This window comes from Truncatella angustata, assembly GCF_020726525.1.
Source record: "Truncatella angustata strain MPI-SDFR-AT-0073 chromosome Unknown BKA67scaffold_11, whole genome shotgun sequence".
NCBI lineage: Eukaryota > Fungi > Ascomycota > Sordariomycetes > Amphisphaeriales > Sporocadaceae > Truncatella > Truncatella angustata.
Window position 1 is genome coordinate 1,127,832 of NW_025763391.1, and position 27,957 is coordinate 1,155,788.

Here is a 27,957-nt window from a genome sequence, read left to right on the forward strand (position 1 = left end):
ACCCAAAAGGGTCACTCGTTGGATTCCATATCAACAAGGTAACACCCAACTGTTGGATTCCACATCAACAGAAGGATGGACGAAGCCAGAGGCAAGCGTGAAGAAAAAGGGAAAGAGAAAGACATGTTAAAGGAGGATGGAGACTTCTTTATATATATTTTCGAAGTGGATCTCCCCGCCCAGAACCTTGGCTTGATTGGAGCAGCCTAGCCTGCAGCACAATGAGGCGCTGCTTCAGGAACCCTTTCGCCTCTAGCTCTCTAGCACCCTTTCTCGGCCTCGGAGATCTTTCCTCCGCCCATTTTGGATCGGTCGCTTTCGATCACACTTTACAGGTAGCCTCAGAATCCTAAAGCAGTAGTATTGTATCAGTAGAGGTCTAGGGCCAGACCTTGCGACCACAATGCTTCCTACCTCGAATCTGGCAGGACATGATACAAATCCACTTCCTCATACAGACAATCGACATCGGCTTCCGCCTTTTATGGCTGTTCTCTTTTCTTTGACCATAGACTATCCAATTTTGGCTCTGACCCGGAAGTATCTTTTCGAACCTTAAGGTACAGTACCATAATGAAGTGATCCTTCCCTATTCCAACCACAATGAGTATACTGTAGCTATACTGTAATGTTCTCAGAAGTTCTACTTTCAGTCTGTATAACCGGCTCATCATCATGCTTTGAGGCGCTTTCGGACTTCTCGTCTAGATCAAAGATCGGCTTTTCTAAATCTAAACACCTCGACGGACTTCAGGGGTCTCAGGTGCCGGTCTGCCTAGGCACGATAGATCTTCGCGACATGGGCAGGATTTATTACTACGACCATCGGGTCTACATCGAATATATGTTGCTTCTCTCGCATGGCAGTCCGATTGACGAAGCGGTTCGTGCTGGTGAGGTCAAACGGTGTCTGCGGGCGATACATCGGGCGTGCGTGGTACATCGGGATGTGCGTCGTACCAATGTGCTACGCAATACCGACACCGGGGAGCTCATGCTGATTGACTTTGAGCGTTCTGTCGTCAAGGCAGGACGGAAGCCGCTAGGCAATATCGTGCCTAACAAGCGATCGTGGAATAGGCAAAGGAAGGGGATTACGGCGCCAATGTACAGTCATGCTCCAGGGGACGCCAGTTACGAGGAAGATATACTACAGGCAGGGGTCGAGTTCCCTGAGAAGGGCGTCTTTGCAGTGCCTGCGGCATGTGCCTGCAAGCCACGAAAGACGGATGTCACTGCTGGCATGGCTACTTCATTCAAAACTGTACGCACGTCTGGATGATACGGGAACATTTCATGTTTGAGTCAAAGCAGAGATGCCAAATGCTTTGCTAGGCATGCGTGACATTTTTATGCTTTCCGAACGGTCAACTCCACTACCACCACCAGCAGACCAACGTCACTTTGAGCCCAACTTCACTCATGTCAATCTTGCAACGCCACATGGCCGGCTGAAAGTCCATTATCCCACGATTCTGACCCAACAGGTCTTTCAGAACACACAAATGTGGATGGACGTCTACCAGAACTGCGGCTACAGCTTTCAGGTGGAGGCGTTTGTCGACCGGGCTGGCCAGATCCCCACAGTGATCAAGTATGGGACTTTCGCCACTCTGGATCAGGCCAACCGGGTGGTCCTCCAGGTCTTTTCAGAAGACAGCAAGTCGCTCATGGCCGAGCGATATGAGAAGATGGTCTTTCGAGAAACGAACGAAGTACCTACTAGTGGCCATTGGACAGGGTATTGTTTCGGGGTCTACCATCCTGTTCTCCGGCTGTGGGCAAAGCAGGAGCAGCTATAGAGCTTTCGCGTCGAGGCTACGATTTCACCAAGGGATGTATCAGTGTAGTTTGTGATATGTTAGATCTCAATTTGATTATAAGGCATAAGCTGCTAGCGGTAAACGCTATCCTCTAAGTAAGAAATCCGATACGTCCATGTTCATAAGTGTAGGATCAAGCACAGCCTCTTGTTCTTCCACGACGTGCTCTCCTATAAACTGTCTAAGTCTCGAGACCTAGTCTTCTAGCTTTATATCGAAGCACTCGAAACTACAGTCGGATATCAATGAGACTGTTCTGCCAAATCGTGCCTGAGTACTCACCCTTTGTCGACTGTCTGGGTACTGAAGAGATCCGACATGTTACATAACAGCCAATGTATAGTCTAAGTTTAGTTGCACTTATAGCATATCGATACTGAACGGTTTTAGTCAATCATATGTTTATAAATACTTCTATAATATGAAAACAAGTCTCTTACTCTTGTTATAGTTGTACTATTTAAGTTTCCTGCTTGTCCACCTTGGTCTATAGCTGAGATACAACCTCGTCTGGGACTTTGGTGTCTGAAACCTTCGGCAGCGCCTGTGCTGCACCGGTCTTTGGACATTCGTTGTTTAGTTGTCGTGGACTGTACCCGGGCACAGGCCCTGTCGTCTCCGGTTTATATAGGGGTATGATGGGCATATTTTGCCAGCGACGTCGCCGTGGACTAGGCTTATGAACAGAGTATCCACCGAAATCCATTGGTATGGTGTCGAATCTTTTATTCCATTAAGCGACAGCCATGATGGGCTGTAGGTGATGAATCAAAGAATGTAGAAAGAAAGAGAAGATGATAGCAAGTCTTCCGATGTGCTTTGATCTTTTTGAGGTCAGATACACCCAGTCCATAATGGGATCATTGTAATAGCTTCTCAAATCGGACAAGTCTATTTACAGGTCCGACTTAAGCATCCTTTTGTGCCTTTGCGGATGCTCGCATTTCCAATGCTGATTTATGCTACTCTTAGAAGTCCAGAAATAGCCATCGATACATGATAGATCCTCGTATATAAAGCCTATTTCTACAATAAGTCTCTCTGGGCCTCAAATGTAAACACATGATAGCTCAAGCTCTCCATAGTCTCAAGGCCTAGATAACTCATATAGTAGCCTCCCGTGTCATCCAAGTCTCTAATTGTTTTATATCATTAGAAAAAGACACACTATTTTGATAGAACACCATGGCCGTCTAGCAGAAGGCTCAATCGTCCTAGGTGCCGATCATTCCCACGCTCGTCGATATCGAGATCCATAGTCTTGGCGGCATGACTACTACTTATGACACATCCCCAGACTATGTACGATCTACAAAAGCTCCGATCAGTCTAGAGTATCGCGCTGTGGAACTTCAACGAGAGATTGGGAGACTACGACAAGAAACTGCCTATTTCAGAGGACTCATCAAACAGATCACGCCAATGTTGTCTGTGTTGCACTATCGTGTGGAAGGACTCATGGCCACGGTCAGAGACTGTAGTGACCATATAAACACAGCCAATCCTGCTTAGGAGAAAGAGGCCATTCCATGAATTGTCTATAAGAGCTCTTATTTTCTATTTTATATGAACTATAGCGGTAAAGATCGAGAAATCTTTGGAGTAGACGTTAACATAATGGTAATGTTAACAATAGGGCACCGCTTCTTTAGCCTACATTTAAAACTCTTAATCGTCCTCTCCTTATAGGTGTTCGCTGTTGATGCCCTTTATGCGTCTCTCCTGTTCGGCCAAGTCTGCCAGTAGCATCAATGAACTGGCAGCCTCTTTTTCCCGGTGTACAGGCGGTATCGAGTTGCACTCAGACCGTAGCCCTGTCCTCTTCTTTGAAGAACGCACATTCCACTTCTCTGACCTGAGCCTTCGGCTCTCCCAGATGTTAATGAGTTTCTGTTGTGTGTGCACGACTTGAGCCTGCAACATACAGGATTTTGTCGCAAATTGGAGTTCTTTCGACAGATGGACAACTTGTTTTTGTAGCCGATTGTTTTCTTGGACGACTGCTGTCGCGAAAGCTTCTAGCTGTTCTATATAGGATTAACAGCCTTTCATGACGGCGTAAGAGGTTTCTGTATGGACGGCAGGAAGACCTTGGTTGGCGACGACATTCTCAGCGTGATTCATTTCTGAAATCTTAGAGTAAGTCATTGTTTAAAGGCAAGCCACACCTGGAGGATGATGTGTTCCAAGGTTAAGAACCCTGTGAACTGGCTCAATTGATGAATATATGTTCCAGAGCAGCCGACAACATCGAGTGATTGAATTTCTGTTGACCAAATGGTAGAACGATCAGTACGAAGCAGAATGACTCTTCTCACAGACATCCACCAGGCCATCCATGTCAGAATAATACCTGAAGTGTATTTCTGGTCTCCGTACAGTCTACAAACGGTCAGAAGAATTGCTTCCACGCCAGTTGACGAGACTAGCGCCACAGAAGCTGCTTCGGGACTTTCTCCATCATAAAGAGCTAGTGCGAAATGGTGCCCCATGAACACATCTGAAAGCATGCAAGATTCGTCGCAGCGATGCGCAATGTGACATCCAGATTCTGACTAACCCATCCAGCTCTGAAAGCTTGATGAAGCGCACCCAAAAGCTGCGCGTGGCATACTCTCCCAGTTGTTCCCAAATCGGGTATTGCGATCACATTTCGTACTCACAAATGGAGGAGCTTAGGCCACCAACAGCAAAGCCATCAGTCCAGCTAGCACCTAATGATTACAAAACTACGAGAAACGGAACCACGCACCAAGTCATCAAACGGAGCTCAATTAAAACGCTCCAAGTTAGACAAGGTTTATGTCAAAAGGATGTGTCTATATCTTTTATTCAAACTGCATGTGGAGGGGCTGTTAATGGCGACAATTACGTTTCGATATCTGACCCCGCATCGACGGCGGCGATTAGTGGTGTGAAAAGCTGGAAGACATGGTCTACAACAGCACTAAACGTCAGTGTCGTTATGCTTGGCCTGTTACTCATTTCATGCTAGTAAGTACAATTAGCACTAATAATCTCTCTCCGCCAAACAGATCTATGTAAAGCAAATCCAGTGGCAATACTAACAAATGTAAATCGGTTAATAAAGGCTTACTGTCTTTGCTATAAGCGCCATTTGGAACTCTTAATTACCGCTATGGTATCACCAATAAAGGAAACAGTATCCCGCCTAAGTGGGTTTTGTGGTTAGGACCTTTAGGGTCGCTAGAGACACTTAAAGCACTATACTATACTACGAGTATGCAAACTGTAGAATTAGTACAGTATAGTACAATACTATGCCCATTAATTGAGGTCTCCGGGCTTAGTGGTCACGTGGATATGTCAATTCTAAAAAGAAATAAAAGGTTTAGTATATCAGGATAGCGTCTAGCAATGTTTTAGTCCGTTTCATTTCCTATCTTCCCATCTTCCTTCATTTTTTAAGCTAGAGAGGCATCATTTTTCCATGCAGTTCAATATTGTGTAGTTATCTAGATCAGACTTAAATCATCATTAAATCGAAGAATACGGTTTATAACTCTCGGGTACGTTGGTATATATGTACTCACCAGCTTCTAGGCGTCACGATGATTAGTAGCCAAGGCACGTCTTAGAAGAGGAACATAACAGATGACGTATCCGAGCGGCCCGAAACTCCTAATCAGACAACGACAGAGAAGTTGGATCGCCAAATCCAGGCACTTCGCCCAGAAGAAGCACGTTCAGAATGCTCATCCTTTAACGCTATCGACAGAAGTAAGTGGTGTTCGTCTGGCGTCATGTAATAGTGCTACTTGCTAACAATGGACAAGACCTATCAGACCATACTCGTTCAAACGCTCAGAGCAAGATCACTCCGCCTTTCTTTTTCGAATGGATTCTTCCAAAAGACGACAAAAATAGTGCTACCAGCTCCCAGAGCAATCAAAAAGCCTCTCCGAATGAAGATACGATCAGCATGGCAACAAGTACTCGTGACGAATCGCCAGCATCGGCCAGCCCTATCTCTGTACACAAACCCAGACCGCCTCGTCGTCAAGACTTTGCTGATACCAATTGCCGCTTATCGGGGAGCATGTCAGAGATGTCGAATCCTGCAGCCACCGCTCGAAATGAAACTAGTGGCTCCGCGACGGGCTGGGAAAGCCTGAGGGATGGCACACTTCACAATGACTCCAAAGCACATCGCAATCGGTTACCGTTCGATTCAAGCCCATATGGCTTAACAAACCAAACAATTGGCCCTGAGCATGAGGTTGGAGTTTCACGCCGCTCAAGCTTGGCCCGCAATCCAGGATCGGCACCATTCCCGTCAGGATGCTGTTCGGTCTGCAATTTCGACAAGAGAACATTGCTGCAGCACATTGAAAAGGTATTGCAGTTTTCTTGCCAGGACGAAATTCCATGGGAGTCTCTCCTAAGTGGTCATGCTATCTCATCCAGCCGCCAGAAAACCGCAGCCATGTTAAAAGTAAGTCTTTGGGCCCTCCGAGACTATGCTATGGGCATGAAGATTTCGGAAGATGGAGAAATGGGGACAGAGGCTTCAGGAGTCACGGGACGATCAGTGGATTCCTGGAACGTCGGACCGACAACTGACGGTATCTCTGTCTTCAGTCATGGGTCCTGTCACCTGAATGAACAGAGCCCTCTAAGCCGCAAGGTTGGACACAATCGTATACGTGCATCAATACGGGACTCAACTGGACACGGCGCGCTTCGCCGGCCCCGGAAGGCTTGGACTAGCCATGATGAACAGCGTCTGAAAGCTTGGGTCCGAGAAAAGTAGGACTGGTCTGAGATTGCGACACGCTTGAACCGGACCCCAAGCGCCGTTGAGCAACATTGGCGGTTGATGATTATCCACGAGCGCAAGGCGAGCCTAAGGATGTACAGATTTAGAAGGGCTTCGGATTGATTTCATGCAGAATTTTAGAGTAGTTCAAAGAGTTTATAGTTGCGAAACCCTGTAGTCAACTGCACGGCAGCGTAACGTACACATTATCCGGGTACTTGGATAAGAAATGTCCATCTCCGGAGGTTTTACAACATAATGTACAAGCGCCGTGATCTTCTTGACCATAGGACCTTATCGCGATGCAGGAACAATCCAGACTGCTCCATAACTATACAAACGTAGAATGGGCATTGTGGTGTAATGTAAGCATCGGGGCCGCGCTTTTGGAGAGACAACGTTCTCGGATTCCCGCGGTATACCTTTTAGGTCGCTCGCCTAGAAGAAACAACTTGGATTCTTCCACATGGTGCTGTGTTGGCTACCGATCCTTGGCTCCGTTTAGCCGTCTAATGGGGTGGCATTGAAGCGATGCATAATGATACGCTTCACGAATGTCTTCGCCTGTGTATTGACCATAATCGAGGCCAGGCGCTTTGAAGAAATTTACAATGCATGTTGCTAAATAGGTAGGTGCGAAAGTTGCGAAAGCGCGAAGTTGCGAAAGAAGTTACGGAAAGTGCGAAGGTGCGCGAAGGTACGAAGGTGCGCGAAGGTACGATTCTGCGAAGGTGCGATTCTGCGATTCTGCGAAGGTGCGATACTGCGATAGTGCAAACCCACTCGTCTCGGCTCATAATTTTCGGCCCGAACTGAGCAGAGCCATTGCTGCGAGCAATCTTTAATTGAAATAACGAATGAATACACTCTATGAGACTGGCTTTAATTTTGAGATTAAAGGTTCATTGTTGGCTTTGTTATTAGGGCCCAAGCTTATCCATTTCTGGCCTAGTCATATTATGCCTGATCATCACCATATTATCACCATAGAGGAGTTAAATAAGCAACCCCGGGGCGCGCCCACCGATGTAGAGCAGCAGCTATTAGCTGTCTAGCCCAAGAGACATCACTGGTTCTCCTCAGGCCTACAAGAATCACGACTCCTCGACTCGAACCTTCGTTTGCCTCATGGGTCACTAGACAATACCGAAGCTTAATCAACAGGGTCAATCTCGCCATCTGGGAAGTCATCCTTCCTATCATCCATCTTGTCGTCTAAAGACAAAAGAAAATCCCACTCGACTTTGGTCTTAGCTTCACGCACCAATTCAGTAATGTTAATGTCGAGGCCCTTCTTCTTGGCCAATTCAGCCAAGTTGGGAGCGTCCGATAAGGACTTAAAGCTTGTAAGTGGTTGCTAGATCGTAGCCGAGTATACAGGGTTGACAATTCTCACCGACTCCAGCAAATCGTCAATGCGCTTGGTAACAGAGAAGCATGCATTTAAATAGGTCATCGCGTCCCCATGAGCGAAAATATGGGCTGGCCCAGTCGGGATGGGCGCTGGATGAACCACGGATGGCTGCACACCTGCTATACCGCCAGCTTTGTCGCGGTTAATAGAATGACCACAGGCAATCGCTGCTTCCTCATGGCTCCTGTACTCGTTTTTGTGTGCTATGCGGCAATGGTTGATAAATCCTTAAGTACTCGAAAAGTCCTCCCTGTGACATGTGACGCAAACTAACTTGATTATCTTGCCATCGGAAGTACGTTTCAAGATACAGGGCCCAGCCTTGCCCCTGGGTTGCGAGTAGTCATAAGGTAGCGCTTGGAGTTTCTGGCCAGCTAATCCACGAGTCCTTCGGCCCCTGTTCCGGGCGACTCCTGCCTTGTCGGTACTGTTCCTACCGAGACGAGCATCAACTGAATTCCAGGTTCGCGTATTTTCAGGTTGCACTAGAGTCGGTGCCGGGATACCGTCAAACTTGGGGTCAGGAATGAGCCACTTGGCGAGATGTCGAGCATACGGCCCATCGACAACACCAAAAGCTGGCGCCCACTGAGGTACTTGGACACTCATATTCGCTTGGAGCGCCGGCCCTTGCCCGTTAGTGACATTCAACATTCGTTCTGGCGTTGGGACGTTAACGAGGTATGGGATCAAGTGGCATCGGCGCAGTTGCTCCAAAGCGACCTGGCATTTTGCCAGTTCTTGACTAACAAGACGATGCTCTCGGTGTTTAAGTAAGATTTCGTGACTGAATTGCAGCTCGATGACTTCCTTTGCACGCTCTAATTTGGGTGACATCTTAGGCGGTGATACTTGCGTCGCCTGCTCCTTCTACACTTCCGCTTGAGCGAGCTACGTCCTCCTTCCTTGGTAAAAGAACACTGTCTCCAAGTCTTGACACTTTACCACCGGTGAACAAATCCAACAGTGGATGAATTTAGGATAACCTTGCTCGGTGTGCAACCCAAACAGCTATGTTGGGGACCTGCTACGGTCAAATGAGGGTTGGCCTGAACAACTGTGTCCCCTCCTGTTCAATCTGAGGCTGAGAATCGAATCATGGGCATCCCTTTAAATAAGTGGAAGAGTGGTTGAGTGGTTGAGTGAACAGTAATACACAGGCAATGGTATCGTCCAGGCGATAGAGTACTGGGTTGGCACGATATGAGAGAGGGGGAGATGACTTATTTCAAGTTGAACGGATGCTTGGTTGTCAATCCCTGGTTGTGACCTGGTTCCAATCTGGCCCCTAGTTGTTTTAGGTGGGTACCTGAATTGATTCGAGACGGAAGAACTGGGTCAGTTACTGGACAATGCAAGCAGATACAGATTTCCTGTATCGACGGTTATTAAATTGATAAAGCCAAGCAGCCCGGATTAGGTGGTCAAAATCAGTTCTCTCTATTCGGTGACGTCTTTATTGGGATTTCCAAAAGAGCAAAATGATTGTCCCATCACCGAAGTTTGTTCAGATGGGGCGCTAAGGAACACCCTATCACAGTACGCTTTCGGCTCAGCGAAGCATGGTACTTGAGCATAAACTCTGGTAAAGCATACTTTGTTTGGTGCTGCAATATAACTCACATGGTGACAAAGATTCCAGAAACGGCTCGTGGGAAGACCCATTTTTTTTATTTTACTTTTATCTCCAAGGGCGGATAGCGTGAGGTTCACCGTCCTCTATCTATGCCTGACAACAAAGTTGTTTGCACTAGCCCACGATACATTGACTCTTGGCATCTGATTTAGGCTTTTCGATTGTGAATGATACACCTATATATACGCTGGTATAACTCAAGGGAGTACCGCGATACAATCTTTCTTGTTCCTGCCACCACAGTATACACAGAGACGAAGCTCAACCATGGACACGAACGTTGGAGTCGCGCAGATAGCAGCCTGTATGCGGAATTACTTTCTCATACAATTTACTTCGTCTCAGAGATCACATTCTCAGGACTTGCCACACAACAACCACCCGTTTGAGGCGACCAAACGTCTTCACGACGAAACAGACCATGTCCTGCCAAGCTTGAATCGAGTTTTATGGCAATGCCGACAAGACATACGTGATATAACTTCTCAAGTCTTTCACGAGATTCAAGCGCTCATGATGGACGGCCATAGGAAAGATGCGGTCGAATGCAGCCTGTGTAACACACAGATGGGTACTCATCTAGCTATTACCTATGTTAGCTGCAGATGCGTTAGTCATGGTCATTGTCTTCCAATCATCATTCTAGCTCTAACTCTGACAAACAGGTTGCTTGTTTCGAATGTTCTGCTAAGAGGAAGTACGGTTTCTGTCGAAGTAAGGATCACGCCGTATTTCATGGTTTGCAGAGATGTGTCGGGATGATGAGGGAAAATGGGCTCGATAGAAGGTTTAGAACACAAAGGGAATTTGTTCTTTTGTGAGATATACCTTCAAGAGCATAGAACTACCGATACATGAAGTCGAATGTCATGATCTAATGTTTCACTACGTTGTAGCGTTGTTAGAATAATGAACAATCCAGTGCGACACTATTCGAATACAGCTCTCAATGAGAGGCAATTATCAGGCTCGGCATGACTTTTGAAGGCTGTCACTATGTGACAGACTCGAACAAACGAGGGAGATCAGCACCTGTTCTTTCTGTTAGCACGTATCCTTGAGCTTTGGCTACCTGCTACGAAAAAGTTAGCCGCTATCCCATCTTCTCTTCCTATATCTTACGTCTAGGGACAACCTGGTTCATTTCAAAACACCCTCTTCGTGCCTCTGGAAAGATCCTAAACAAAAACAACTACTACAATCTTGAAATCTCAGTATCTTCGTCAGCAGTTCTATGCGGCTTGTGCCACCATAAGTTATCTCACTACTTCGGCTTGTTCTTGCCTCATAGGCTTCATAAACCACAAACTGTGGATGGTATATCCAACTTAGGAAGCAATTAAGCACAAGCTTTCCGCCCTCGTAGCGGCAATAGGCGATGACAGACCTGCGCCGCCCTGCGCAGTGTACACATTGAGCAGCGTGTTGCTGAAACCTAACAGCGAATTTGCAAGGAGTGGACCAAAAGCATGCAGTTATTGCTTAACAGCACGGCTTCCTACCCTCTAGTGTGTTCTGCTCACATAATGATACGGTTGGGAGTCCAATATAACTACGCCTCCAGATCAACCGCATCAAGGCTGCTGTGGAAATGATGAACATAAAAGGAGCAGTGACCAGTAGAGGGGGATTCTTCTTTTAGGGCAAGCTCATTGCCTCAAATCGCGCTATTGAGGACTTCGGAACGACTCGTGGATGGTAAGGCAATGTACCCTGCTAAAAACAACCAGCTGAAAACTACAGAGGCAAATGATCAGTGGGAGCAGTTATCGGCCGGGCCACCAAATCTTTTATGTCAGAATACACACACACACACACACACAAGTTTATTACGCCCGGGCTATTCCCCTAGAGGGCAACTAACTTTATAGTACAAAATCGCTTCTGAAGTTTCCGTCCTAACTCCGACTTGAGCCCATGCTCAGGGACTAATCCGCTTCCGTCTCAATACATTTCTCTTTCATGACATCCCTATATGATACTGTTAGTAGTTAGTATACAGCATTTCTGCTTGAAGTTGACTCCTCCAAGTGTTCAGAGTCCTATCCTCGGCGACTGAAGCGCGACCTGCTGGGTTAGTATGTTTTAGAGATGTCTCCACTGTTGTACATGATTTTGTTTCTATCGTGTTGAACTGCTCGCTTCCCTCACTGTCGATTGTAATCGCCCCGTCGCCATGGCAAACTTGATCGTAGCTCGAACTGCTGCCACGTCTGGCGTCCATTTCTCATCATCGCTATGCGTCTTTCCGCCTAAAAGAAACGAAATACTTCCCCTCCGTTTTGTGTATAGTCAAGTAGGTCTTTGCGATAACTTGTCCATTTTCTACAATGCAGAACGAAATGCTCTACCGTCTCTTTCGCCTGTCCGCAATCACATTCTGGCGATGCGACCGCGCCAATCTGGGCCAGGTAATAGTTGAGCCTGGCCATTCCTGTCCGTAACTGGACCAGAACGCTAGCCTCCTTCCATGACAGTGCGTTATACAATAGTCGGGTATGTCTCCCTGGCAATGCTGTGTCAATCCGCTTGGAGAACGCACCGATGTTGTATGGCAGTGCTTCTGGTCTGCTTTGTGTCTTTCTGGCGTTGTTCAGTGTGGTCGACTTGGCCCGAAATGGCGGTGCACGGGGCGAACTGCCTGGAAGAGTCGCTTTTCGTGCAGCTTCTTTCGCTAGCCGCGCTAGGGCGAAACTGTTTTGGTGGCCGTCATGGCTGGTATTATTGTCAACATCTTTATCTTCTTGATTCTCTGTCTGTTCCTGTGCCCGCTGAACAATCACGATCTTTTTTCTCTGTTTTCGAAGCTGGGCCATAGATGCGTAAAAGTCTGCGATCTCTTTCTGGCCCGACTGATGCCGCGGCCGCTTCATACTCAGAGCAGCACCATTGTTGCTCGTAAATACCACAATTACCCGTTGCCTGAAGTATTGCGGCACCTTTCGCAGTCCCCGTGTCATTGCCGCCAGTTCCGCCGTGTACGGATTTTGCTCTTCTCTCGTCCCAAGGGTAACCGACTATAGCGTACACTTGTTCTTTGCCGAGCTAGACTCTGGGAGTCGTGTAGCCACTCCAAATCCGACCAGGCCGTTCTTGCCCGAGCTGGCGGTGGCGATCCAGATAGCCCATCGTGCGCCAACTAGCTCAGCTGCTCTGTCGCTTCCTCCCGTAACGACCTCGACCCGTTCATTCCACGGCTCCACTGCGTAGGCGTCGATCGTTTCCAACCTGCTTATCGGCACATTCTTCATGTCTTCAGCAAGTTGCTACATCGGCGAGATGAACCGCGTAAACATCCGAAATCCTGCCGTACGAAGCGGGTTACTGCTCGGCAGTGTATGAACGTCGACCCAGAGCTTGATTGCCCGTTTAGCGAAGCGGCTTCGAGCTGGCAAGATATGTGCCTCGGCCTCGCCGACTGCCGTGGCTACCTTGCTAAACGAGCCCACAATTGCTTGCGCGCCCACTCTCTGTACTCTGTTGACAACGTGCATTAGCCGATCACCACAGGCGTATCTCCATACGTTCGATGCGTAATCCAGAATAGGGGCTACCATGGCTATAAATAGCTGCCGGGCGGTCGCCGGTGGCAGACCCTTCAGCCGTCTAAGCTCGATGGCAGCCTCCAGCGCTTTGCTCGAGACTCGAGCCACGTGCTGTCTATACCGTAGTTGCGAGTCCATCGTGACACCCAGGATCTTGACCTTGTCTTGTGGGAACACACGCTCGCCCTTGATTAGAAAGTGATTCTTGGTCACTCTGGCCGCTTTTCGACTGAAATGGATGATGGCAGTCTTCTCTGCTTCGAATGTGGCACCACTGCGACTTTCCCAGTCGAGAGCTCTGTCGATGATGGCTCGTATGCCCACCTCGTTCGCTTGAGCCGTCGGTCCTGCTACCCACGCTGTGTAGTCATCAACGAATGCGACGGATCCACCTGCCTCGTTGATAGGATGCTGCACTAGGTCTGCATTGAAGAACAGGAACAGAACTGGCGAGAGCGGTGAGCCCTGCGGTGATCCTGCTTGTGGCAGACCGTGGCTCGCGGATGTACGGCCGTTAATCTCGATCGTGGCAGTACGGTCAGAGCAAAAGGCATCGATCCATCCCGTCAAGCTTGTTGGTATGCCTCTGTCAGAATACACACACAAACACACACACACACATGTTTATTACGCCCGGGTCATTCCCCTAGAGGGCAACTAACGCTATGCTACAAAAACGCTTCTCATGTGTCCGTCTTGACTCCGATTCGAGCCCATACTGCAAGACTATAATCAATCATCCAAAACCACTTATTGTCCTCGACATCCCTGTATGATACTGTTAGTTGTTAGTGCATGGCAGATCAGCTTGAGGTTGACTTCTCCAAGTGTTCAGAGTCCTATCCTCGGCGGCTGAAGCGCGACCTGCTGGGTTAGTATATGTTTGGGATGTCCTTTGTGCATCATTTTCTCCTTCTACGCCTAACTCCCGGTTTCCTTCACTGTCTGTTGTGATCGTCAGTAACGAAAATGGCTTCCGCATTGAGGGCAAGAATTTATTCTCTCGAGAGCCATTTTTGGATCGAAACCATTTGGAGCGGTAAACAAGATGAGCTAACTTGTTCAGGCAATTGATACCAAGTGTCCATAATAGCCAACGAACTCAAATCTAGATATTGTGAAAAGGTCTGGAATCAGTACTATCGGTTTGAAGCTCTGTTTCATGCCGCGAGTACACGAATATTCTGTCGTGGTACCTTTCCAGCGCAACAAAGTGCAAAACCTTGGACGAGACATAAGTGTCTATTTAGGTAGCGCCAGAATTAATCCTGTATAGGTGTGCAGACAGTCTAAAATATTGATTGGCCACACAGTGACGCTAAGGAACACCAGTTGACACGGCACCCCGGACCAGAGGATACATTGAAAGGGGTGGAGACCCCTTATTTCTGCTGCTAGCAATCGGACCGTTGTCGTTTACTTGTAGATTGAAATTCACATTGTCAAGCACGAAAAGTCTTGTTGATGATTTGACACGATTCGATCAGACTAAGGAGCCAGCAGCGACACAAAGACACTATCTCACCGGCAAACAGACAGGTACAACCTCTTAGTGAAAAGACAACAAACACGGAACGGGAGAGACGAACAACCACGGGGGATTGAACGTACGGCTAGGCGGGCCCTTCGACCAAATATGGAGACTGCTGTACTTGTGCAGGATGCAGCACGATTTCAGGCCTGGCTTGATGGGTTGACTTGTCGTGGCATTGGTGTCATGTTGAAACCAGGAGGTGATAGCAATTGTTTCAAGCGGAGTCATTGGGCGTTGTCTGGACAATATCTGGCCTTCTTTTTCAAGGTAAGATACCGGGCAGGATGGACGGCTGTGTGCGAAAAGGTGAGAGAGCTGATGAAAGGCGACGCACGCGTGCTGGGAGGTGCAATAGAGTGGCATGAAACCCATGAGGGGGCGGAGTTCGAGTGTCAGGCTGTTTTGATCGTGGTCCCGCGCGACCTGGCAGGAGATTTATGGAACGGGTGCTTTGCTGATGCTGGCTATGGTCATTTGAAAGGGACCTTTGTTATGTTTACGGACTTGCTTTATTTGTTCTCGTTGACAGAACAAGAGGTATTTGATCTACAGGGGGAGACGGGCGGACCGTTCAGCTGGAATTTGAACCAGATAGCAATAGAGGGACGACATGGCATCGTGGCATCGTTTTCCACGTTTTCTCTGATGGAAAGAGTGGAGAGTGGCCAAAGGCCGTTTAGGAGGCGAGTCTCGCATGTGTGATGTGGAATGAGCCGAGGATTAACATGAAATACTGTAACCCAACATATGGAATATAATGAAAGTGAAATGAAGTTGTGGACACCTGGCTAGGGATGAGTTTCCTGCCGGAGACGAAGTCGACGGTGATTATCACAACCGCAGGACCATAGTTAATTGGATAGAAGAGTAGTGTAAATACCAAGCTCGAATGGGAAGAGCGAATACAGACATCGTCATCGCCTGCAACCACTAGTTGATAAAAAGATGGTCAGAGTTATGGAAGGCAGGTATAATTGGGCAAGGTCCATTGCTGGAGCGAAGTGGAAGTGATCGCAACCAATAGAGACCCTAAGGGAGCGACGAAGTCGCTCCCAGACTGTCATTCATAAATACGCCAACATTGTTTGTCCGACCCAGGAGGGAGGGCTGTTTGTGTGAGAGCACACGCGCAAGGCGGAGACGGCCCCCAACGGATCTGCACAGCGACCGAGAGGGAGAAGGTACACTTGCATAGAGACACGAACAACCGCGCATCGAAAGGAAGGCAACATTCCTTGAACGGAGTGACGAAGGAACAAATAACTGATCCAAGAAAACAAATCTTCGCGGATATTATTAAAATCATATCTTGATCCACTGCTAGTAACGACAATGCGCCGCTGTTTGTTACCCGCACTAACAGTGGCGGTTATTGAGCTGCGTCGCTAGAGGATTTCGTGGACCGCACACCTACAGATGAAAGGCCAACAATGACATACCCGCAATCAAGCAGACTACCAAGAGGAACTTAAGTGCAGTCGTAGACACCTTTTCCTTGCGAAGTACTTACTACTACTAATAAAAGAAAAAAAAGGGGGGGGAGGGGGGGTGGAGAGACTGGCCGCATCAAAAGCAGCTGTACGTCCACACGCACCTGTACGAAAGAAAATGGAAAAAAAGGCAGGGTTTAGAACGTATCGCGCCTTGGCGCCAGGAAAAGAGCAGTCAGCTTTGAATTTCAAGTGGTCAACCATTTCAGCTTATAAGCCAATCGCTCCATATTGAGATGTCCTGGCTAGTGCGGGTCGGGAGTTTTGTCAGCCAGTACAAACCGATTTTTTAGGAACCCGATCGTAAGGAATGCATGGAACAAGGATTGGCGCAGGCAAAGTGCCCACTACGCATTGCACCAGGGGTAGCATCTTCGATCGTAGCGACCCAGTCCAGTTCGAAAGGCGGGTGCAATACAGCGTTCAGCTCGCCAAATTCTAGTTTAATTCTGTCCTGGCTGCCACCATGTTTGACACCACTGATGCCTTTGGTGACTCCTCAATGATTTCCGATTGAGACTAGTAGATATGGCAACAAGGCTCAGTGTGACGATTGGGATATAAAAGACAGTGATCAGCGACTTGAGAACAGTGGTACCCCACTACTGTGTTCTTTGCAACTTATCACAGGTTAACGTCGCAACTACATAAAAGACAGCCTAACCTACATAATTACCATATCAGAATGGTGAAGCGAAGGGCTATTACCAATACACAACGTCGTGCACTTCGAGATTGGTATTTCGAATCTGCCGTAGAAAAGCCCGCAAAAACACACACTGATGCTTCCCTTTGGTGGGAACGTATGTATGGCTATTACCTCAACTCAAGTACCGTGAGTGAGATCCTGAGCTACAAGTACGACCCGTTGGATAACGTCTCCTTGGACCGTGCGTACTGCCAAGGCAGCCACCGCAAGCGACAGCGCCCACCCAAATGGGAGTCTCTGGAAGAAGAACTCATCAAATGGGCATATTGGCATGAATGCGTGGCCGGTATTGGCCCTATTACTGGCGCAATGCTTCGTGAGCGCGGGACCGAGCTCTGGAACGCACTCGGATGTTACCAAGACTTGCCGATGCCTAGATGGAGTGAAGGTTGGTTATCTCGGTTTAGGTCACGTTATGCACACCGGAAAGTGAAGATTATGGATTCAAATTCTAATGTCATTTAGCGAGATCTGTATAGAAGAGGATACAGGCATTTGCATTGATAGTCTAAATTCCAAGTAGTTATGGTCAGATGTGTACGCAACCGAAGCGTTTGATTGTTTCAAACTTTTTGCTCTGCAATAGTTGGTCGAAATGTCAATGCAGCGCTTATGGTATTCAAACAATGTATTTATTTCAATAGAGAGAAGACCTGCGTATGTTTGATTTCAAGTGGACTTGGAATCATCCACAGCGACGTGTAGTCGTGCATACTATGTGGTTGCGTATGAGGAAAATTGACTGGGTGGGGGTTTACGGCCGGCAGCTCGCCTACTCGGCATTGCGACATGACCCCACTACCTGGGCACCGCAGATATTCCGCATCGTATAAGATGCGGGATTCACGAGTAAGCTTGTTTGTATGACTCAGGCCTTGTAGGTGACAGTTTAAGCTGTCTGGCGTACGAAGAAAACAACCCAAAAGCGGAAGCTTGGTCTGTGATAGTATGAGGTACAATTCTTAAGCAATTGGATTCCTTCTAACGTAGACAGCTTGTGTTTATTAAGGCGCTAAGTTAAGAATCGCACCAATATATGACCTGAATTAGGATGCGGATAATAAACTTCGAGTGCGGAAGATTCGCGGCAATGTTCTCGTAAGCACTTCAACGACTCACGACTCCATCCGTCTTGGCCACTATATCGACCGTTTTGGTTGCAGTTAGCGACGTGATACAGGATTACGATGAGAGGTGTTCTGTTGTAGCACTTGAGGATACCAAGACATGGCTTTTCTTGGACGTACACCGTTCGCGGAGCCAACAATGTAACGGCTGAGCGGACAAGCGCTATTAGACCTCGGTGTGCAAGATAGACTGTCACGATTAGCCATTCAAATCGCCATTCACATCATGCCAATGTGTGTTACCCACAGAACAAGACATTTCCCCGGGCTTCGCAGTCTCAGCTTGGTCTTGGCTGCATAACCAAGATTCATCTGCGTTTAAAGGTCGACTAAGTACAGCAGTCCAACATCCAGTTCACACCTATTACGCCGCCCGTCAAGCTCATTATTATCATTTGACGTGCTTCTCGCTTTAGATTTACATTTTTTTTGACTGTTTTACGAATTCAAGTTCGACTGATTGGCAACAGCGCCTTAGTTGGGATATGATTAATGGTTGGGTCTAAGACAAGTTTTCCAAAGAATGTGTCGATCACAAATGGCCGACTTGACGGTTTCCGGACTGCGTCAACAGGTCGAAGCACGAAACCACACGCAGAAAATACCCTGCTCACTAGGTCAGAATTGACAGTGGCCATCGAGCGGATAGCTGACGGGACTGGGCAATGCAGACAAGTCGGTAAATCAGTCCGGCCAGCTTGGTTCACTTGACCCGCTCGGCGTATGGCATCGTGTCCGAACCTCGTCGCATGGACACTCCCCCCATATCTGTATCTACTGTAAATGATAAGATCTGCTATGTGTCCATCAACACTATACTCATATGAATCTTACGCAGGACATACTCACGCACCAAGAACATTCGTAAAAGAGCCGCGCTGGGAAAGTGTTGTAGTAGGAACATGTTGCGGACAATTCTTCATCGCTCGGCCACTTGTCACGCTGCAGGTCATAATTAGATCCATCCAATCATGAGTATCTGAGTATAAAGCGTTAATCAATCTCGGTTGTAACCCACTCACGTCAAGTTGCTAGATCCGGCTACATGCGTGCTGAGTATCTTAGATTGGTCCTTAGTACTTTTTCATTGGCTCCTGCGCTAGCTCGGCTCTAGCCGGACGCTAAAGCTGGTTATAGCGTACAGTAGTACTAATCTTCGCCTATTGTGCATCCCCGATTGGGTACTAATTACGATGGGGGTGTCACACCAATTTAAAACAATGACCGCGGCACGGTCCGTTGGAATGTTTGCAAGAAGCATGTCTGGCTCCAAAGATCGTTCACAAGGCGGCTGTGTCGATCTTGGCAGTAACGTCAACAAGAAGCAGCCATAGAGCTTCTTCGTTGTTGCATTGCTCCATGCCAAGAGGTGAAGTGATTAATTGGGCGGCCCATTGCACAAACTATGTCGCAGTATGTCTAGAATGGATTTGTTGTTCCATAACATCCCTAGAGGCATCGCTGCATGGAATTAAATGGGGAGAATTGCATTTACTGCAGCGCATACAACACAGCAGTCGACTTACCCGAGCGTTGCTTTGTTTCTTTGATCTTTGCGGCTTTAGGTGCATTGTTCACTTGCAGCTGGCGACATTGACTTGGTTTATCATAACTCGCCTTGCTCCGTGTCATTCATGTATTGGTCGATAATGCTACACACCTGCGTATTGCATTAACGCTACAGAGTCCGGCGGTAAGTGCATGATCAATTAATTCATGTGACAGTTGCTGCCGTCTTAGAATTTGCCTCCTTCTCTATCGAATCTCTGCATCCGATACATTCGTGGCACTCCAAACACGATGGCCTGAAGCTGTTTGCCCTGTGGCCGATCATTCAGCAACGAAGACGCGCTGCAACAGCATCTAATGGATTCGCTTGCCCACGCTCTCTCATTCGAATGCGATACTTGCGAGGAATCCTTCAGTAGCGAAGATGCGTTGCAACAGCACCTAAGGGATTCGCAGGTCCATCAGTAGCAAGAAGGTCAAACCGAAACAAGAAGTTCCTTTATGTTCCCGGCACTGCATTCAAGTGTCGTGGAAGCAGTTTCAAATGCGATAGATCCGATCTGGTTTAATGGGGAAGACAGCGACCGTACCTCTAACATGCCAGAGACGGGTGAGAATCGTGCCCCGTCATGACATGAAAACTAAGGGCGTTGCGCGCCGTTATTGTACATTCGTCCGATTAGTTGGATGCGCTTCTTCTCGTCCGGTCACAAATGGATTGTCGCGATTGGTTTGGGCGGCTACATAGGCCTGCGTTTAAATCATGCTTTCGCCCATGGTCACTTTCGAGCAAGTCCATATTCGATCGTGAGTACAGAAGAGGAGCATATCGTACAGGGTGTTTGTTGCTGTATCCTGGAGCAGTGGTTACCCGACTCCGAGCACTGACGCGACCGATAGTGATCAGCACTATACCTAAATAGGTCGAGCCGAAAATATGCAGTGTAGATGCGCAATGCTGTTTGAGATCCAGTTAAGATGACGGAGGAAGAATTGGTGCTTGCGACTGGCTTCCGTCGCCAACCATATATATAAAACCTTGAGATCTGATACGAATACAGACCCACCACGCCACTTTTTGAATGTCGGTACTCTACACGACCCTCCCAGAAACCGAATTTGGGCTACCACTAGGTCAAATACAGTACTAGGTGCTTGAGGTACGTGCAGTGTCTCGCGAATTAGGCATAATCAATTTTGGGATAATTGCAAAAAAAAAATTTAAATTTTTTTTGGTTGGTGTACTCAATTGGGCAATTGGGGCGGTGTTGGCGAGCGGACTGAAAGAGCCACTGCGGCCCTCAATAATTGGGTTGCGGAAACGAAACCATACTCTGTCCGAACAATTGAATGTACAGTACATTCAATTGTCCAGATTGAGTTACACTTCAGGATGATATATGTAGGTCCTTGCGGTTCACTGAGGCTGCCTCTAAAAGTCGCTACCATTATTTCGTCTACTGCATGGGACTCCAGCAGAAAGCAGGAAGAAATCAGACAGGAATAGCCTGCCGAGGAAGCCTGGCGATGAGAGTCGAGGAATGGGATGCGTCCTCTTCCAACACAATGAAACACATGTAAACGGTTCATCACTACATGTTGGAAATTAGGTTTTGAATGTGCATCAACCACATCTCGTACGGCTGGTCACCGATTGGTTAAAACACGACAATGTAATGCGCAAAATCTCTCGCCAAGCTCTGGTGCCGGCCCTTGTAGCTTGCATTCTCAACTGCCCCGTGTCATGTAGGCAGCTCTCTTAGGAAGTGGGGAGCTCGGATCGAGGCTCTACCAGTGACGAGTAGTGCCCGCACTAACAAGGGAATATGAGTCCTGAAGAGTTGCTCGGTACCAGAATGTTCAAATGCTCATCGTGCTTCTTGCGAAATTAAATATATCTCAACAACTCGCCCCTCGAACTGCGTATTTTGCATTACTGGAAATACAATCACTGCCCTGAACATTCCTCTATAACCATATTCTTCTAATTAAGCAACATCAGCTAAATGGTTCGTTGAGGTGCCTTGTCAGTCAACCAATTAACGCTGTACATTCTCTACCTGCCCGCGTCATCGGCTGCGTCCCTTGCAGATCGAAATGTAGTGGCCCAGGAATAGGAGGCAAAAGGCAACTTTGGATAGCTCCGCTAATTAGTTGCCGAAGTTGGTGAGATAGGATATAATCAATCGGCCTAATGTGGCCCTACTGCGAACTACTCTGCACTCACGAACAGTACCCGAAAAGAAAATAAAAAAATTGAAAAATATTTGACGTGCAATCAACCCTCCAAACTTCCAAATGCACGTTCATCGTGCTTTCACCTGGAAAGTGACACTAGCTACTTCTCACGCCTAGAAACCACAGGTCCTCTCGCTCGCTCGTTCGCCAGACTTGTGACGCATCAAACATGGGTTATTCCCCTAGAGGGCAACTAACGCTATATTACAAAATCACTAGGCCCTCAAAATGTTTAGCTAATGCAGCGACCAGCCACAGCCCCACAAGCCGGGGGCCGCGAGACATGCCTAGACTGCTCAGCCTGCTCCCGCATACTGACAATTGTCCAGAGGAGATGAAATCCACAATACGATGGCCAAGCACATCATTCTTCCTGATGATCTACAGCTGCTTCAAGCTGCTCCACTGTGAGATACATGTTGGCAGAATCTTCTTACTCTGCATCTGCTTTTGAATGTTTCTGACGGTGTCGTCGTGAATAAGAGTATACCTGCAAGTTCTGTTCGGTTTTACCGTAGCGAAACGCCAGTAGCGGATCTTCTATCATCAAAGTAGATTATTACCGGAACCCAGCCAAGCGCTGAGGTGGGGTTCTGCTTTGAGTGCAATTGGTCAGTAAAGATCAATTAAGCGCCAGGGGATCAGGCTTCCGATTGAAAGCAGCTGAGGGAATTGTCAGCTACGGAGAAACCTTGACCAGGACAAGCACTAGTTTTGTAAGTCAGTGACGCACATGGTTGAAATCAATGGTACAACCTATATAACTAAGCTGACCTGGTGCCACCATACAACCCCAGTCTCTCGCTGTATCGAAAAGCTGATCCACTGTTTCCTGCATAACCCAATGTTCCTGTCCAGGGGATATGCAGTGACAATAAGTAGTAAGAGTGGAATGCTTCCGAGAGATGTCCCCAGTTGATATGTGGTACCTCCATCCACTGATGCACTCAAAGGGGAAGTCTTGGATCCACGCGGCCTGACCGATCCGACGTCCCGTGCACTAATCAACACTTTAACTAGGCATCACTCAAACTATGGGGTTTAGCTACGTTTACAGGCTGTTCCTCTGAATTAGCCTATCTAGCTACTATAATAGTGCACCCTGTGTGGTCGGGTGGCATCCACTCGAACAATCTTCCTGATAAACACTCTTTGGTCTGCCTACCAGGAGCTCCTTCGTACTGAAGGATTTCTACGCAGAAACGCGTCAGGCCAGTTCTTGCCGATCGGATTGAAGTCGCCGCCAGCGCGGCCGATACATTCAGCGTACGCCAGTAATTCGTACTTGCTCGGGGCCCTTTCAGCGTCTACTTCCTCGATGATCCATTCACAGAGGTATCTCTCTTGCAAAGGACTAAGTCGTTGATAATTTGCGTGGGAAGTTAGTCAACCGCCGAATGAGTGGAACGAAGGTTCGAATGTGGTCCGATTGACGTCCCAATTTCGTGACGCGCTCGATTGATTTCTCGCTTTTTTTTTTTTTGCGTCGGCTTTCGCCGAGAGTATCTTTGCTTCTTTCTTTCTATCCACACCAAAAAGCGCATTAATTGGAGTTGTGGTGGTTGAGGAAATGAAAAGTGTTTAGCGTTTGGGGTAGTTCGGCTTGGGGGACGGGGGGATGAAGGTTTACCCGTGCCTCTGGTAGGCAACAGCAATCTTTGCTCTGGCGACTGTCTAATTCTTCAAAGGCAAAGCACAGCCTTTTACGAATTTGGGGACTTTGGTATATTGAATTGATTCGTACGATGAAGTTGTATTCAGCTGTTCAAAGTGCAATTTTATTTCAACCAAGTCAGGCTGGGCTCTATAAGCAGCCTAACCAGCATCATCCTCTTTTTTCATTCCACCAATTCATCCTGACGCCCTAGAAATATAGATGGAGAGTATAATCAGATAAGACACAGAGAATACCGAATTCAACAGAATAGCTCGGCTAAGTGCCATTGTGCTGGAGCACTTCCGAGGTATTGAGAAATACTGCGTGGCAAGCGATAGCTTGAAACTCTATTTATTCCACCCTCACCAGCGTGCAGCAGGCAAACATCCCAGTTACAGCCGAAAGAATCGGTGCTGAATCACAGCGCGACCAAACTCTGAACTATTAAACTGATTTAGAGGTCCGGCAACCATGGATATTATCGTTGTCCCGCTCGCGCCCTTGTGATTCATAATATTAGACACCGTCCCTATTGCCATAGCGCCCTTCTCCTAAGGTGAGCGGGGTCCTACCATCCAGTCCTGCATTGCCAACCATGCGCTCCAAGCCGATTCGGCGGCAACGATTTCCTCTTCCGTAGCGTTCTGCAACGGTCGGAGATATGGGATGCTCTGCCCGTCTCCCACATCGTAATATGATTTAACCTCTAACCAACTCGCGCTTTTTGCAGCACATAAATAATTTCTCCGTTCGACTTGATGAATATGACCTATGCCCATAGGCCAGTCGTCTCCGAAAAACAGGTATAAGATGCTGGGAGTATCTAAACCGGTTGCGACTAATCGGCGGATGTAGATGGTCAATATATCGTCGCCATTCGGCGGTTGCAGAATCTGAAAAGGAAGCCGGAGGTTTACGGATGCAGCAAGGGCTTGCACATGGTTAGTGTGTTGTGCAATTACCAATAAATATTTCTGGCAAGATTGATAGTATGGGTACCACCAGTCAACAATATCTTCCAAGCTTGCCGGCGGAGGATGCAAGGGAGGCAACCCATCGTCCAACGGAAGTGTTGTTGTCAAAGATGAATGGGGAGATGAGGGTGTGACCTTACAGTTGAGGCCCTGAGAGGAAGACATAGTTGAGTTTGCAGATGATTCGAGAGGGCAACTGCTGGTAGATCTCATGGTAGAGAGGGATCTGTTTATATTACTGAGTACAGGATGTAGCGTTGGTGAAGCTGGATGGCCATGACCATTGCAGCTCTTCAGCTGAAGGCTTACCGAAGGCTGCTAGCTCTTGATAAGAAGCAATACATTAATCGAAGAAGTTGTCAAAAAGGCGAAGACCACAATAAATGATCAAATATTGTGGCTGATGCAACTTCCACCGACTGTGCAGATCCCTTCCCAGCAACGTATGTGGTGCCGTAAAGTTGACTACGACGTATCAATACAAATGCAATAATTATTTCTGACTAGCTCGTATGGGCATTGGCATGTTTAATCCATGTTGGCAGATTATGTAATTGCACAGTCTATTGACTATTGACCAGTCAGAAGATTTGTGACTGCGCGGTGCTACACAACGGTCGCCGACAATACCGGATTGCCCGTGCTTAACAGGACCCCGGGAAGTGCCGTTCCACTGACGAAAGTATGAAGAAGCAAGTACATTTCGGGACATGTAATGGGCAGGATTTCAATTTCATGTAGTACCTGTAATACCATTGTGCGGACTGACTTTCACGGAACCACTGCTCATCGTTGAGACGCATAGACATGAGATTTTGGGCAAGTCCGGTTTCCCTTTTCCCAATCTTGATCTTTCTTGGCTGATTCTGAGCAAGCAAGCTCGTTTTCTTAGCGCGAACGCAAGCGTGTCAACGACAGCTCAGCGTAACTTGAGCAGCAGAAGACTACATTCCGAGTAGGTCATTCACGCAAGAGAACTATTGTTTATCATTTATCACTGTGTATATTTGGTTCATTTGCAGTTTACGTGACGGTATGGATTTGTTCATGCAATGTATGTCAAGTGATGAATGTGTTCATGCAACTAGATAATGATCTCTACGACGGATAAACTATATACAGTCGCGTCTCTGCATTGGCTCTGCTCAATCTGGACCGAAGATCTCAGTCAGGAAGAACAGGTTCGTAGCCAGCACCACGTACAGGTTGCAAAGGCCGTCTTCGCTGGCCGGTACACAGTGTTGGACATCTGCGACCCCCGCAGGAACCTAAGGAGATAGGACGTCTGCGGGAAAGGAGTAATCCATCACCTGTAGGCTCGAAGCACTTCCAGATGGCATCATCTCTAGGCTCGAGGCACTTGCAGACGGCATCAGCTGTAGGCTCGAGGCACTTCCAGGTGGCATCGTTTGTAGGCTCGAGGCACTTCCAGGTGGCATCGTTTGTAGGCTCGAGGCACTTGCAAACGGCTTCCGCTCGCTGGCTGCCCGAGGGGCAGCCGCACGGAACTTCACCGGCTGGCACGAAGGCACTCCCAGTTGGGGTCCATCTGTAGGCTCGAGGCGCTTCCAGGTGGGGATCATCTGCAAGCTCATAGAACTTGCAAACGGCACGACTGCAGGCGCGAAGCTCTTGCAGACGGCTTCACTCGCAGGGCCCGAGGGCGCTGGCGAGGAACATCACCTGTAGGCTCCAAGCACTTCCAGGTGGGGGTCATCTGCAAGCTCATAGAACTTGCAAACGGCACAACTGACCGCTCCACACCTGCGCGTCAATCTGCATCCCATGGATGTCTTCAAAGACGTGGTCAATCGGAAAACAATACCTACCGCGGCCGATCCCGACGGTCGATTCCAGTACCATGCCGAGAGGCTCACCGCTGCGGCCATCACGCAGACCTACAACTACATGATCGAGGGGGGTCTCGAGTACGGGTTGCTGACTACCGGCGAGACCATTGTATTCTTGCGACTAGACTGGCGAGAACCCGGCACACTCTTGTATCATCTAGCAGAGCCCGCTGTTGAGGTGGCAGCGCAATCGGGGGAACACCATGCTTGCACCGCAGTTGGCCAGTACCTGGCATTTAGCCTGATGGCTCTCGGCCCCTCAGGAAACCCACCCAATGTTCGAGCGCAGGATGAGCGGCAGCGTGTGATCTTGGGGCTGAGGCGATGGGCAGAGGACTTTGAGACGACATTGCGATCAATTCCCCGAGACGAGCGATACGCTCCGAGCAGCTCAAGCTCCGGCTCGCTGTATGCGCCGACGACTTATGCAGGCATCAGCCGGTCACCGCGCGTGCCTCGAACAAGACGCAAACACTGGGCGCAGGAAGAGGACCGTCCAGATGTGCAGCCAGTATTCAGGGACCGGGACGACGAGCCTTCGTCGGATGAGTCCTCACCTCCGATGCCGGACACCCCGACACCGTCTGAGCCGCGGTCGAGTAGTCAGAGCCAAGGCCCACGGCGCAGCCAGCGCATTCTGGGCCGAGGGCCGCGCGGGGAAGCTTCACAAGAGCGACTGTACTGCACACAGCGATGCCTTCTAGGACTAGTCAGAAAAGGTCGCCTTGACGGAACGTGTCCCAACGTTCTCTTGCACCGGCAGGCTAACCTTGCAGCTGCTGATCATCTGATCGACCGTGAGGAGTTCCTCCGGCTCCTATTTCAGCGGCTGCAGGAGTCTCTCGACCACGGGATCAGTCGTCTAGATGTGGGCGGATCTCGCGGCGTGCTGTTCAAAGTCAGCCTGATGGCCTACGGCTACACTTTCGTCGCCAAGGGCACGGTATCTGCTTTTCATTCGGGACCTAGAGCACGAAACAACCTTCTACAAACACCTCGAAGGACTCCAGGGGTCTCAGGTGCCGGTCTGCTTGGACGCGATAGATCTTCGCGACATGGACAAGATCTATTACTACGACCATCGGGTCTACATCGAATATATGTTGCTTCTCTCGCATGGCAGTCCGATTGACGAAGCGGTTCGTGCTGGTGAGGTCAAACGGTGTCTGCGGGCGATACATCGGGATGTGCGTCGTACCAATGTGCTCCGCAATACCGACACAGGGGAGCTCATGCTGATTGACTTTGAACGTTCTGTCGTCAATGCAGGATGGAAGCCGCTGGGGAATATCGTGCCTAACAAGCGATCGTGGAATGGGCAAAGGAAGGGGACTACGGCGCCATTATACAGTCATGCTCCGGGAGACGCCAGTTACGAAGAAGATATACTGCAGGCAAGGGTCGAGTTCCCTGAGAAGGACATCTTTGCAGTGCCCGCGGCATGTGCCTACAAGCCACGAAAGACGCATGTCGCTGCCGGCATGGCTGCTTCATTGAAAAGTGTACGCACGTCTGAATGATAGAAGAACATTTCATGTTTGAGTCAAAGCAGAGATGACGGATGCTTTGCCGGGCATGCGTGGCATTTTTATGCTTTCCGAACGGGGGCGGACTTGAACAGCTTCGCCCAGTCGACGTTGTCTATGAGTCCCGCCGCATTGAATTTTCCGG

At 48.4% G+C, this 27,957-nt stretch overlaps 9 protein-coding genes across 9 annotated transcripts; 6 read left to right on the forward strand and 3 right to left on the reverse strand.

Moving 5' to 3' along the window:
• Positions 1 to 733: 733 nt before the first annotated feature.
• On the forward strand, positions 734 to 1,045 carry BKA67DRAFT_504142 (uncharacterized protein; the record flags this gene model as incomplete). The annotated part of the gene is made up of 1 exon (XM_046097113.1): positions 734 to 1,045. A coding segment is annotated over one exon (312 nt), but the record flags the coding sequence as incomplete, so codon positions are not given.
• A 271-nt stretch (positions 1,046 to 1,316) lies between these two features.
• On the forward strand, positions 1,317 to 1,802 carry BKA67DRAFT_664644 (uncharacterized protein; the record flags this gene model as incomplete). The annotated part of the gene is made up of 1 exon (XM_046108417.1): positions 1,317 to 1,802. One exon carries the CDS (start codon positions 1,317 to 1,319, stop codon positions 1,800 to 1,802), a length of 486 nt encoding a protein of 161 aa, XP_045952106.1.
• Positions 1,803 to 5,395: 3,593 nt separating this feature from the next.
• BKA67DRAFT_696603 (uncharacterized protein) lies at positions 5,396 to 6,752 on the forward strand (the record flags this gene model as incomplete). Its single annotated transcript, XM_046109352.1, has 3 exons — positions 5,396 to 5,402; positions 5,484 to 5,564; positions 5,621 to 6,752. 3 exons carry the CDS (start codon positions 5,396 to 5,398, stop codon positions 6,595 to 6,597), a joined length of 1,065 nt encoding a protein of 354 aa, XP_045952107.1. The 3' UTR covers positions 6,598 to 6,752.
• A 1,004-nt stretch (positions 6,753 to 7,756) lies between these two features.
• On the reverse strand, positions 7,757 to 9,179 carry BKA67DRAFT_696604 (uncharacterized protein; the record flags this gene model as incomplete). The annotated part of the gene is made up of 3 exons (XM_046109353.1): positions 8,292 to 9,179; positions 8,000 to 8,201; positions 7,757 to 7,939 (listed from the first exon to the last, which is right to left on the reverse strand). The coding sequence occupies exons 1-3, from the start codon at positions 8,852 to 8,854 to the stop codon at positions 7,757 to 7,759; spliced, it is 948 nt and encodes a 315-aa protein (XP_045952108.1). The 5' UTR covers positions 8,855 to 9,179.
• A 5,655-nt stretch (positions 9,180 to 14,834) lies between these two features.
• BKA67DRAFT_541792 (uncharacterized protein) lies at positions 14,835 to 15,434 on the forward strand (the record flags this gene model as incomplete). Its single annotated transcript, XM_046100991.1, has 2 exons — positions 14,835 to 14,999; positions 15,039 to 15,434. 2 exons carry the CDS (start codon positions 14,835 to 14,837, stop codon positions 15,432 to 15,434), a joined length of 561 nt encoding a protein of 186 aa, XP_045952109.1.
• Positions 15,435 to 16,703: 1,269 nt separating this feature from the next.
• BKA67DRAFT_613581 (uncharacterized protein) lies at positions 16,704 to 17,603 on the forward strand. The gene is made up of 2 exons (XM_046105413.1): positions 16,704 to 17,057; positions 17,110 to 17,603. Exons 1-2 carry the CDS (start codon positions 16,908 to 16,910, stop codon positions 17,362 to 17,364), a joined length of 405 nt encoding a protein of 134 aa, XP_045952110.1. The 5' UTR covers positions 16,704 to 16,907; the 3' UTR covers positions 17,365 to 17,603.
• Positions 17,604 to 24,013: 6,410 nt separating this feature from the next.
• On the reverse strand, positions 24,014 to 24,601 carry BKA67DRAFT_595862 (uncharacterized protein; the record flags this gene model as incomplete). Its single annotated transcript, XM_046105218.1, has 2 exons — positions 24,014 to 24,477; positions 24,577 to 24,601. 2 exons carry the CDS (start codon positions 24,599 to 24,601, stop codon positions 24,014 to 24,016), a joined length of 489 nt encoding a protein of 162 aa, XP_045952111.1.
• Positions 24,602 to 25,501: 900 nt separating this feature from the next.
• On the reverse strand, positions 25,502 to 26,126 carry BKA67DRAFT_119353 (uncharacterized protein). The gene has a single exon (XM_046094934.1). The coding sequence runs from the start codon at positions 26,029 to 26,031 to the stop codon at positions 25,705 to 25,707; it is 327 nt and encodes a 108-aa protein (XP_045952112.1). The 5' UTR covers positions 26,032 to 26,126; the 3' UTR covers positions 25,502 to 25,704.
• A 95-nt stretch (positions 26,127 to 26,221) lies between these two features.
• On the forward strand, positions 26,222 to 27,806 carry BKA67DRAFT_541795 (uncharacterized protein; the record flags this gene model as incomplete). Its single annotated transcript, XM_046100992.1, has 2 exons — positions 26,222 to 27,229; positions 27,306 to 27,806. The coding sequence occupies 2 exons, from the start codon at positions 26,222 to 26,224 to the stop codon at positions 27,804 to 27,806; spliced, it is 1,509 nt and encodes a 502-aa protein (XP_045952113.1).
• Positions 27,807 to 27,957: the final 151 nt, after the last annotated feature.